Source organism: Struthio camelus, chromosome 18 (assembly GCF_040807025.1).
Source record: "Struthio camelus isolate bStrCam1 chromosome 18, bStrCam1.hap1, whole genome shotgun sequence".
NCBI classification, from domain to species: Eukaryota; Metazoa; Chordata; class Aves; order Struthioniformes; family Struthionidae; genus Struthio; species Struthio camelus.
The window spans coordinates 16,971,132-16,983,724 of NC_090959.1; the positions used below are offsets into that span (position 1 = coordinate 16,971,132).

Genomic DNA, 12,593 nt, shown 5'->3' on the forward strand with positions numbered 1-12,593 from the left:
TTCCTTTCCTTCTCAGGCCTGACAACAGGAATCAAAAACACAGTTGCCTAACCTGCTTTTTGCTTAAATCGTGCTAAGAGCCACTGAATTAACTCCCTCATTCACATTCAGTTTCTTCCTTTTAGAAGAGCAAGCGTCAAAGCACATGGAGCAGACAGGGCACTACAGCATGCCACATTAGTGCCTCCGTTCAAGCCTAAGGGGCTAGGGTTTGCTCCATAAATATTTTATGCTGATATTCACAGTCTGGTTTTCAACCAAGAGAGAAGTGAACTGGAGATGTCAGGGGAAGGACAGAGAAAGCTACATGAAGCTACTTAAGAGTGAGCTCTGGGACTCTGCATTCCGGGTCAAGGCTGATGGGCCTCATCCCCATGGCTTCCTGCAAATTTCTTTCTGGGCCACCAGCACATCCTTGTCGAATCATAGAAGTGTGACATGCCATCGCTGTGCCCAGAGGGTGTGAAGCCAGCACAGCCATTCCCTCCGCTCGTGCCTGTGAGAAACAAGCAGGTTGATTTAGTCTCTGTGGCCAGGATGAAGAGGTTCAGAGAACTTCACTCTTCTCTTGGGACAGCATAGCTATTTGCTGCTTTTTCCTTTGGTTGGGCCATCGCTTCTGAGCTATTCAGGAGGGATTTCTTCGAATAGGTGCATTCTCGCCCGTCTTAATAAATGGATTTTTAACAGCCAATTGCTCACCGTAAAATCTGTCAGACCCCACAGAAGCTCCCAGCATCTTCAGGCAAAGCAATAAACTGTCCTAGGACAGTGACTTAGTCAGGACTGGAAGGAAAGGGCTACAAGTGCTTGCACTCCTCTAACACACTGGTCTCAGCTGAGGTGCTGTGAAAAATGGGACTGTTGTTTACTGTAAAATAAAGGCAGAGATAGTTATGCCCAGGGTTTTTCAGCCATTTCCTCTAACTGAGCACAACTGCAAAAGCCTCTCTTCTGTATGGATAAAACCCAAAACATAGATGCTCAATGGGGCACATGTGGTATTCTCAAAATGGAGGCAGTCGGAAAATTTTCCAGTCCTAAGCAAGGAGAAAAAGAATAAAAATAGGCCTGAAAATTTTGGCTCAGCTCCCCAGTCCAGCTCTGTATGCTTCCACCCAGAGAAGAGCACATCCTGATCTGATGAATTAATGATCCTCTTCACTCAAGATGTCAGGAAGAAGCTGATCTTGGTGCAGTGGAGCAGCGCACAGAGCTCTGGGCTATCATTGCCATTCAAACCCACTGCACAGTCTGGCACATTCATGCCAAGATGGGAGAAGGTGGTGCATAAAAATCAAGCACAAAATGTACTCTTAAGTTAATGAAAGGCACACAACTATTCCTCTTTGGTGAGGTAGTTTCTCAGGGAGGTTCGTACCCAGCAAAACATCGGACAGGAGTGGGGATCACAAATCCAGGACTCCCAATGATGTAAGTCATGAGGCTGAAGAACTCAGTAGCTCACTCAGCTGGAGAATTCAGGATCCCAGAAGGATCTCCTCCCTTTGCATTAGTCCGAAACATGAGGTTGGCATGGTGCTGAAAATGGAAACCTCTTGGGTCATCACAGGTGTTTCCATGTAAACGCGAAGAAGCACAAGCAAATACACAAAATCACCATTTCTGCAGGCAGGTGGTAGACCTAATACACCTGTGGTGCAAAAGGGAATGTTTTCCTCACAAGAGCATTCCTGAGAACGAGTAGAAACTCAACCAAGAGTCTGATCCAAAATTTAATCTGAACACAGTGCTCAGTCTAACCTGCCTGTCACAGCTTCGGAAACAGCCCCAGCACTGCTGTCCTGCAGCAATACCTGGTGGCATTTATTTCACTAAAACCTCAAAGGAAACACAGGGCCTTTTGACTAAGGGCTCCACATAGTGGTTTAACTTGAGTTTTACTGTAAAGTGTTGAACGGACAAGACCCTGCACTGCTGTGCATGTTCAGGGCACTTTGCAAAGCAGGTGCCACTGTGTCCTCTGCAGATGCAGAGAAAGGGCCCCCGACTGAGGCATTTCACGTTTTCTCTCTCTCCTCCCGGTCTGTGTGTCACTTGTTAGCAAGGGAAGCATGTCTCGGTTAAGGGGAGCTAGGTGAGACGATCCACACGCCACGGGAATACACATAGCTCATGCTACCCACCGCAGTAAGGAGTCCGAGTCGCAGGCTGCTGCAGGGGGTCCAGTGGGACCTACAGCCACTTCCTGTCACCCCAGCCCATTGGCACAGAGAAACGCCACGCTTGCTTCAGACACCGGCTCCCCCCAGCAAACAGGAATTTGCTATTCCTACTAGCACAGATCACGCTCAAGCATTTGGGGTAGGGCAACGTCATGCCTCCGGCCAGGATACCACCGAAAAACCACAACACGAGGGAGGGCAGCAGCACAACACAGTGCGTAGGAGCATACATGGGTAACACGCGCACAACACCACACGCACAGAGCCCACGATGATTTTTTGGAGCCGTGATTTAGGAATAGGGTGGGCAAGGAGAAGGATGTTGAGATGGGTTGGGGACTTCAATGAAAGTCTCCATGCTGTGCCAGGGCTCCTGCGAGGAGCCCGTCCTTCTCCTCTCTCTCAAACCCTTTCAGCAGGACAATAGAGTCTTCGTGGGGCAAGGACAAAACAGTGATTATGAGCCTCATTGTGCAGCCTGTGCTCATATATAGAGGCCCATGGGCTTGAGGAGCGCAGCAGAGCGGTCATGGCCGTAGGCGCACGTGCCTAGGAAGTCACTCGGAGCAGGGAGACCTGGAGCCAGTTGCTGCACATTTTCTATCTATCTCTACGCTGCAGCACAGATCTGCTTTCATGGCATCTGTGGGGGCCTGATCCTAACCCGGAGGAGGTCAGACTCCAAATTCCCGCTGACTGCAACGGGAGTGGTGGGCAGTCCTTCCTAATTACACATCCTTGGCCATTCACGTACCCAAGGGGAGAACCAGCCCCTCGTGAATACAGCAGGAAAGGCTGTTACTTGCACAGAAAAAGAGAAATCATAATTCAGGTCCTTCTTAACCGTGTAATAGCCCTGTATACAAAAGGCTTTTATCTAAGAATTCAGGGGATGTTTTTCTGTAAAAGCAATTATTATCCTAACGGGGACTTTGTGTCTCCAGCCTAAGTTATTCTTTGTAACTGGGAACACTTATGAAACTTGTAAAATACTTCATTTTAGGAGCTGGTATGGAAGCATCACATTCTTATTTTACTTTCAGCAGTACAAAAACGCCTGACTGTGAAACCAGGCTGTTGATCTGCACAACAATGAAATGTATTCACATCCTATCCTTGCATTTCTTCGTTGCTATCTGCTGTAAATTAACCACAAGGACAAAGTTGTGAGTGTGATTTACTGAGGCTGTAAAACTTGCAGCTGTGAAAACTGGAAGCAGGTTTGGAAATCGGGCACTAAATCATATCTGCTGTAAAGGCATTAATGCATCCAGTGAGGATTTAAACTTCCGTAACTAAGAGCAGAGCTTGGCTCACAGTCTTGAAATTCAAGGCTGTTCCCCTTCTTAAAATATTGACCTCATTACAGCTTGAGATACCCACCTCATATAAAATATGTCTGCGATTTGAAAGTCTATTCTATTCTGCAGAACCTGGCATAATATTATTTATAGTAAGTCTTACCTGACCGTATATAGGATTTCTCAATCGGAACTACCCCAAAAGGTTAAGTCACAGAGTGAATAACTGATGTTAATAATTTTTGCTTAGCTCTGGATCAATCTTCCAAGGAAAAACTTTAATGTTAAAACGCTGTCAAGATGAGACTCCCCTCTTCTAAAAATCAGATTGGATTACTAGGTGAAATCCTAACCAATTATTTCAGTTTAGCATACCAGATTTGCATTTGATCTCTCCCTCCTCCAGATCTGTCCTTCCAAGCAGGCCCAGCTGCTCTTGTGATTTTACTCTGCACTATCGCCGATGTGTTTCCCAAGGTGCCATCACACCATGCAGCCTCTTACACCAGCAAATTCAGCACATTTAGTGTTTGCTGGTGGGCACAGCACCTACAGCATGGAGTAAAATGAGATAAATGATGAATTGATGGATGACAAATGGGACTAGAGGAAGGGGAGCACGCATGAGTAACGGGAAAATGGAAGCGGGAAAAGGGAAATTTTCTTGTTAAGTGTTGCATGACTTGGAGGAAGTTTGTTAGATCATCAAGAAATCATCCTTCAGAAAGCAAGCTTATTAAGCACTCTTCCATTCTCCCTCCTTAAATTATCACTTTGGCAGACAATTTCCCAAAACTTGTGTATACCAATAGCTAAACTGTTAACGAAGGTGCATGGAGTTAGTCTGCAGGCAGCAGGATGGGGAGCCTGGTTTGGACTTTCATTCATTCCTTTGAAAAAAACTGATCTTCAGAGATTTCTTTTTTTCTTTTTTAATTAGAGGCTTTGCATGTTACAGTCCCAAACGAAGAACAAGGAGTGACATGACACACACTTTCAGAGTCACATGCACTTCATACCTGGAGGCACCGTACGTTTGCGTTTGCGTGCTTTTCAAGTGTTTTCACCAAAGAAAACCAAAGAGATAAGAGAAATAAAAATAGGGGGTGGGGGGGGGGGAGGTGGAGGAAAGGAGAAAAGAAAGAATAAAGAAAATTAGCATATGAACTAAGTGTACTCCAGTTCACAGATGCACTGTGACCCAGGCTTACAGACCACTGACACAGGACCACTGGCTTAGCTTTTCTCCACTGCAGCAGGCTTAGAAATCACCGAGTGCCTCTGCCACCTGCGGTGACACCTTCAGTGACAGACAACTGGCACCTTGCTCTGAAAGCAAACGGGCATAAGGAAGTGGGGGAAATGCAGGGGCCTCCAGGCGGTCTTTGGTGAGGCACCCACAGCCCTCAGCTCCGTCAGCCGGAGACGGCTCCTGGCCTCGGGTGGCAGCTCCAGCACGAGCTGATAGCCTGACTTCCCAGAGTTGCGTCTCCCGGATTCAGGAGGCCTGACAAAGGGCTTCTCAGATAAAACATCCCAGGGACCATCAGCACTCCTGTGGCATAAACTACAAAGGCCATTGATTTTTCTTAGCGAGGACCAATATATTAATGCAGCCAAGATCAAGGCTTTGTTCTCGTGCGTGTCAGTGAAGAACGGGTTTCGTCCAAGCAAACGCAGCAGCTGATGCATAAAGGGCGCACCCGCTTGTGCCTGCATCACGAGCCCAAACTGCACCCGTGTACACAGGACTCTCACACATTGATTTCAGATTCAGTTCTACCACGACTTGAATTTAAAGATTAAATACTAGATTCTCTCAGAGGCCAATGCATTTTCCCCAAAAGAGTGACACTAGCCCTACTGCAGCGATTTGAGTGATATTCTGGAGAAACAAGAGCTTCTCCAAGGCACATGTAACCAGGAAGCAGCCAGTCCTTTAGGAGGTGCCTTGGGAAGACACGTAAGCGCACGTCACAGGGCTTCTGCTGACAGCTGGCTCATGAGGAATAAGCAGTCCAAAGCCAAGCGGTGCCGAGGCAGCCAGGGCTGCAAATCACCTGGGCACCTGCGAGGCAGACGGAAATACCGTCTTCCTCCTACCCACTTCCTAAACGGGTTGTGCCTTGCTGCTGCATGACAGCAGCCATCACCTGATGCAGTATTTGGCTTTTGCGACACTAGTGCCGTGCACAGCAGCAGCACACGTGGCAAGAGCCCCTGCCAGCTGGCTTAGCAAAGTGGGTAGAAAAGGAGAGATGAGTGGTGTGCGAGATGGAAGCTACAGCCAGGACATAAAGTTACCCCCTTCTTTTTTTTTTTTTTTTTTCCCCCTCCTTTTTCCCAGGGGAAAACATCTCAATTCCAATTAATTGAGCTGAGCAAATCCAAAATATATTCAAAAGAGGTTCACCACTTTCTCAGTAAAAACTTTCCACTTTGACCAACGGCTTAACCTATTGGTGCGCCACAGATTTTGTTCTATATGATGCCCCTCCTGGGTGACGTTCACCCAGGGAAGAGGGAAGCTGGGAGAGAAGAGAAACCTGTGGCCCCTTCAGCCTGTAGGAAGAGCAGAGGTGATGCTGCTGCTTGGGGCCGACCAGCATCAGCCAGCAAAACCACACACCTTGTCCTGCCTTTTCATTCAAAATAGCTCAACTCTATAAGCTAGATATTTTGCTCTTCCCTCTCCCCAAAATCCCTATTTAGCCCCCTCTGAAGCTCTTTAGCTGAGTTGTTTTCCTGCATATCAGCTCCACGTGAGCACAGGTTTTCACAAGTCAACTCCTGTAGCAAGAAATGACCCTAGAATGTCCTCACGTAAAAGGGTGTCACTGTATGTCTGGCTGTGTGGTACGTTTAGTCTTTAAAACAGCAGTAGAACCTGGCAAAGTCCACTGAAACCAGTGTCTGCCTTTCTGGTTTTTGCAGTGGACTTGAGGTCAGGCGCTGCTCCTCATCCTCTCCAGTAGTTGATCTCGGCCAGCGTCATGTATCTGGAGTGAGCGCAAGCAGCAAGGTCAAATACTGAGAGGGAGAGTTTCAATGAGCGGGTTTAACGCTATTGGGAAACAGGGTTTTTTTTGGTTTTGTTTTTTAAACAAAATCCTGATGCCGATTCATAAATATCTTTGAGGAAAAGAGCAACCAATCAGACACACACTGGGAATGAATCCAATGAAAACCTACTGACCGTGGCAACGGGACTTCCAATGGGCTTTTAGGATGGAATAAGAGACTAGTCGCCGGATTTTGAATATGAGCGAGTGCTTACCCTAAGAAATACATTCAGCTCATCTTCCAGAGGTCTAAAAGGCACCAGTAACAAGGGAAAACACAGAGGGATTTGGATTCCCAGCAGAGATCTCACCCACCGCCAGGTAACGCACCTGCAGCGTCACAACATGGCGTGGGATGGCAGCTCTGCCCGTTTGGGAGCCGGGGACACGGAGCATCCCACTGGACGCAACGAACTCCGCGAAGCCCTCACAATGCCTCGCCACCACGGCTGAGTTGGGCACCGACCCCGAGCGCCCTGGCTAGCGCCCCAAAAACACACCAAAAAAGCCAGGGGAGGCACAACCCCATGCGAGGATGCACTGCACAGCGTGAACCGTGGAAGACGAACGGAAACACTTTGCATCTCAGCATCCCGGGAAGTCCCCTCCGCGATGCTACCAGTCCAGGCGGCACCGGGGTGGGATGGTGGCCCCGGTGCTTCCTCGCGCTGGAGGGCAGCAAATTCCCACCTCCCTGCTCGAACCGGTGTCGCTCCCGCTCAGGGAGCTGCCTGGGCACGACGACAAGTTACCTCCACTTCGGGCGAGCCGGACTGAGGCTGCTAAATCCCCCTTTTCCTACTTGCATTAACAGCTTGTGAGGGATAAACGAAATGCAAGAGAGGGAAGAATCCTCACTGAATCCCCATTTGGTTTTTTTCTCCTTTTGGAGAAAATAAAGACGATACCAAGATTGCAAAAGGAGGTCCCAGGCCACTTGCCGGCAGCTATGTGAGGACAAAACGCTGCACTTGAGGCGAGCATGAGGCCAGCTAAGGAAGGGACAGCAGTCTGCTGAAAGGCAGTAAGAACCAGTAGGAAACCAGTTACACCAGCAAAGACAGCGTGGGCCGGAGCGAGGACCTGCACGCTGGGCAAGGGAGGCATTTACCTATGATCCAGGGCAGCTCGGGAGGGAGATCTTCACGCTTTGGCACGGCAACTGTCACAACACAACGCAACTACCAAGGGACGTGGAGGAATAAAGGTGAAAACAAGAACACGGACACACATGGACACGAAAAGAAAACATAATGAGGAAATTAAAATCAAGTCAAAAAGAAACACACAAAAAACCCAAAACCAAACAAAAATCTTGAGAAAAAAAAGCATACATCAGCCCTTAAGGGCTCTTGAAATCAATGTTTTCAACTTAAAAAACGAAGCAAAACAAATAAACAACAAACCTAAACCAAACGATACATGCGGGTAACAGAAATAAATATGGAAACACCGGCACCATGAAGCAGGCAGTGGCGGACCGAGCTGGAGGCGGAGGTACCTGTACATGGGGACGGTGACCGTGCGCTCGTAGTACTGCCAGGTGGAGTGCAGGTCCGTTCGGGAGAGGTTGGTGGCGTAAAACCTCCAAGCCGCCTGCGGAGGAGACGGGAACGGGCTGGGCGGACGCAGGCACCGCCGCGGCCCCGCTCGAGCAGTGGTCATCTCCGATGGGAAGCGCGTGCTGCCCAGCCTGGAAAAGGCTGAGCTCCTTGAAGACTGACGCAAACATGCTTAATAAAAGGTGATGTGGGATCTACCCCCAGTAACGAGCCTCAGAAATACACGGGAAGGATTTCTACCGCTGACCTGCTTTGAGTTTTGCGAAATGCAATTAATGCGCTGGTCCATGTCTACCTTTGCAATGGGTGTGTTCCAAAGCGGGCAAAACAGCCTCACGAAAACCACTCTTAGTCTCTCTTTACCCTCTGCCTTTTTAACCTGATTACAGAAGGTATCTATCGTCTTTACAGATAAAGCTCTTGCGGTCCCTTAAAGCCAAAGTCCTGTGCTTAAGCCACATAAGGGATCTCCCCCTTCCTCCCCTGGTGCTGAGCGCAGTTTTATAATCAGCCCACGCAAAGTCCTCCTCCTGTTTTCTGGGGGACGGGTCAGGCGTTTTGCCTTTCGCTCGGTTTGATACGCGACAAAGCAGGGATGGTAACAAGATCCTCCGGCAGCCTGACCGTGTGGACCAGCCAAAAACGCGCCGAGCACCAGCCCCTTGCTGTCAGGAGCGGGGCACATAGCAAGCGCATGTTGCTGCATGTTAGGGAGCTAAAAAATTTGGAGAGAGAGGATCTGGGGAACGTTAAGCCACTCTTATTTCAAATCTTTAAGACCTACACTAAGGCCAGCCTTCTGTGCAGACATCTGCTGTCTTTAAGAAAACGCTCCCAATTGTAACGTTATATCAGTATAAATATTCTCTTTGGAAAAAAAAAAAAAAGGGTGAAAACAAACTGTCCTAATGTATTTGTCTAACTGAGTCGGGCTGGATTTTGTTCCTTTTCTCCCCCAGACTGCCTACCACATATGCTATTTTTCCATGGCTGATTTCCTGGCATTTATTTCCAGACAAGACCAGTCACCAGCTGCTGTCTCACACCTTCCACACGCTGCCACATTTTTCACCTTCCCTTCTCCTCCTGAATTTCTCGGAGTCTAAGACCCCCCCAAAAGGGAAAGCTACAACGCCAAGTCTCCTTGGTTGTGAACCTGGTTCCCTGCAATGTTTATAAAACTCAGTCAAAATCATTTCCATTCATTTTGCACTCTGATCCCTCCGTGGGATTTCTTCACTGTGAGAACCAGAAGACCCCGTAAATCATGAGGCTCGTCATGGGGTGCTTATGGCCCAGGCTAATTAAATCCAACTAAGCCAATGGAGAGACTTCCTTAGGCTTTGAAGGGAGCTGAATCAAACCCATAGCAGAAGTGGGAACCAGAACTGGGATATCTCTGTATATAGTCTAAAAGACACTCTCTCGTGGTCCTGAGCCAGGAACTCCCATCTCCGAGATCCCCGGGAGGACCTACATCCCCGTCGCTCCTGTCGGCACGAGGCTACCAAGCCCCACGGTTAGCTTCCTAACCTGAATCAGGCCCGCTGCTGGGTTTCGCCTCTTCTCAAAATGTTTCTGTCGATGCTGCTCTTGAACCTTCAGAGCAAAGCCCGAACCCAAGATGCCCTAGGAGGAAGAATGCATATTTGCAGTTAGTTGGGGGTTAGGCTAAGCTTTCACTAAAAAGTTGGAACCAGCTTTGCCTCCAAAGGTTTGTTCGCTCCCGAGGATCTGCCTCACTTCTAGCTTCAAACGTATGCGGGGAAGGAAGGAGGAGCCTTTGTCTGAGGCAGCGCTGAAGGGCAAATTCCCAGGGAAGGGGCAGCACTGGTGGGAGGACTTGGCTGGAGGTCACCGGAATGGCTGCTTTTCCCAAACTACCTCCAGTCAGGTGACAAAATACAAAATAGTCACACCACGCTGGTGTTCAGCAGATTTTCCTGTAAAGAAAAATCAGACCAATGCAATGCACCGAAATGCATTGCAAAAGGGATTGTGGCAGTTTACTAAAAGGGCTTAGCCACCCCAAGAACAGAGGAACAGCATTTGCGGAAAAATAGGGTTTTACTTCAATGATCGTTTACACCACATTTATGCGGAGCCAAATCAAGTTTCCATCCTGTTCCCACCATGCCCTAGTTCTCACACACTTATAGTGCCTGAGCCGCAGACATGCAACAGTGATTTCCTACGTCTCCCTGTTAACACGGGGACTCTTTGCGTGCATTAAGCCGTTGACGTAGCTGTCGCGTTGCCATCAACAAACCCAAGCCCTAATCCCTAGCGATGTGTTGCAGCCTTTACTTACAGCAGGAAGGGCAAAGAAGGAGACCCCAATGAGTGTGAACGTAGCCGCGAGGAGCCGTCCGTTCCAGGTCTGTGGGTACTTGTCCCCATAGCCAATGGTGGTGAGTGTGATCTGCAGGGAGGAGAGCACCGCAAGCCCCTCACTCGCATGCCCTTCGGTCAACTCTGTCCCGAAAACTTGGATAACACCCCCAACACTCCTGCCACGCCGCGGTGGGACAGTGACCACCGGGCCGGGCTGGGAGCTGAGTGGCCACGGCTCGGCACCCGAGCTGATGTACTCCAAAGTACAATTTGGCCACTGCATCGGGACACCGGGCTGCTAGGGCCAGACATGCCAGGAGCCTTCATTTTTCCCGGGGCCGATGCCCTTTCCAGCCTCCTGGCTCACGCTGCCACCCTCCCGGCTCGATGCTGCGAGTTTTGACATTTGTCAGCCAGAAGGAGCATCTTTCTGCCAGTGGGCTGACACAGCCAGAGCTGCCATCTGGTAAAGGAGCTTGTGTCAGCTAAGCGCTTCCTGCAGGAGATGGGCTCGCTCCTCCAGCATGGGAAACGATCAGGCAGAGTTCCCCGAAATTCACTTTCGGCATTTCTTGAAAGAAAGCCGGGTTATTTGCATCATAATGATCTGGCGTCGTTTATTCCTAATCTTCCCAGCAGTGCCCATTAACTGTTTTCCCTTCCTATTTAAAAACAGCACATTAGCCTGATAGTATGAATTACTGCTGCTTCATACGTCCTAATTTAGGGATATTTTTTCCCCTCCTCAGTATTATTATAACGCACCAAGAGAGCGCTGGCAAGCTGTCCTGTGTGTTTTGGGGGAAGGAGCTGAGAGATTTGCTGGATACAAAGGATCTCTTGAACTTCAAACTGCCAGAAAAGATGCATTTTTCCCACCTCAGTTCATGGACCTCGTTAATGGCCAACGGGAGGTATCCCTGAAGGCTTCTGAAAGGATTTGGGGAGCCCGGGATTGGTAGGGCAGAGCAGGCAGAGACGGTCTGATTAAGAACGTCTTCTTTGAGACATCTGCCCAAAGGTCCACTGTGATCCCCTAAGAAATGGACAGTTGTTCCCCGTCCCCCGCAGCCTCTGCGGCTTCCAAGGGAGGGCAGCGCCTCCCCGCTGCCACCCTGCCACGGCTTTGGAAACCTCGCACGTTCGACGCCGAGCAAAATCATTTTTAAACAAACGGACGTTAAATCCCAAAGCGCTGTTTAATTGGACACACTAAAAGCACTATCAATTAGATGCCATTTTCGCAATGCATTTAGTAAAATGCATCTAAACAGCTATTCCTTACTGAAGCACAAACTTGAAACGATCATCTCTCCTTAACCACTGCACAGCTGATGTATAACTTGTTATGATTTATATTGCTATTTACAAGGATCGGAGCCACCAAGTTCAGACCCGGGGATGAGTTTCTGAATGTGGAATTTGATTCATCTTACCTATCTCTTAGCATCAGTTTGTACTGGACCGTGGCAAAACCCATTGATTTGAACGAAGCTGCTATTTTGCTCTGAGAGTCTTGGTGGCAGAACAGTTTGGTGCACCTCGGTTTCCTGCCATGAGGGGGGCAACTCCCCATAAAAAGCTCTCCCAGGCTGTGAAGCAGGGAGGATAACTCTGAGCACGGCTTCCTCCAGACTGTGCTCAAATCTTGGCTGTCAATCCCACCTCATTGTTTATTTTCTAGTTATGTCAAATTGGGCTTTGTTTTTATTCTCGCTCATAACCAAGGGGCTTGTAAAGCAATTTACTGCCTTAACGTTGTTTCTGTGCCTTTGTTGAAACGGAGGAGCTGCTTGATCAGCCGATTCCTCCCCAAGCCTGTTATTGGGATTTGATCACATCCGGGATTTTCATTACATGCTTTGTAATCAAGGCCAAACTAGCTTCCACAGTGTCAGAGCAGAGGAACAATAAACCAAGAAGATTAGAATGTCTTTAATTCTCCCTTTGTTAATCTGGTAATCCAATAATTCACACGCACGCACACAGGCAGAGCAAACTAAAAGTATTGCCCTTTTAAATCTTTGCTGACAAAGAAAGAAAGAGGAGTGCTTTCAGCAGTGAGGCCTTTCTGGTACTTAAACCTCATTAATTTTATAAAATATATTCCAGTGTGTTTAAACGCATGCTATCCAAGTACGATTACAA

The 12,593-nt window shown here is 48.5% G+C and overlaps 1 protein-coding gene across 7 annotated transcripts in view; it reads right to left on the reverse strand.

The window, feature by feature from the left end:
- Positions 1–12,593, reverse strand: part of KCNQ2 (potassium voltage-gated channel subfamily Q member 2) — an 83,369-nt gene that overhangs the window by 36,964 nt on the left and 33,812 nt on the right. For 5 of the 7 annotated variants that reach the window (XM_068912303.1, XM_068912300.1, XM_068912302.1 and 2 more), the window contains exons 6-9: positions 10,423–10,533; positions 9,645–9,740; positions 8,051–8,145; positions 4,507–4,536 (exon numbers count right to left, since the gene is read on the reverse strand). In XM_068912303.1, coding sequence (XP_068768404.1) covers positions 4,507–4,536; positions 8,051–8,145; positions 9,645–9,740; positions 10,423–10,533 — 332 coding nt within the window. The remainder of the gene's footprint in view (positions 1–4,506; positions 4,537–8,050; positions 8,146–9,644; positions 9,741–10,422; positions 10,534–12,593) is intronic. The other 2 variants (XM_068912304.1, XM_068912301.1) reach the window with 1 other exon arrangement.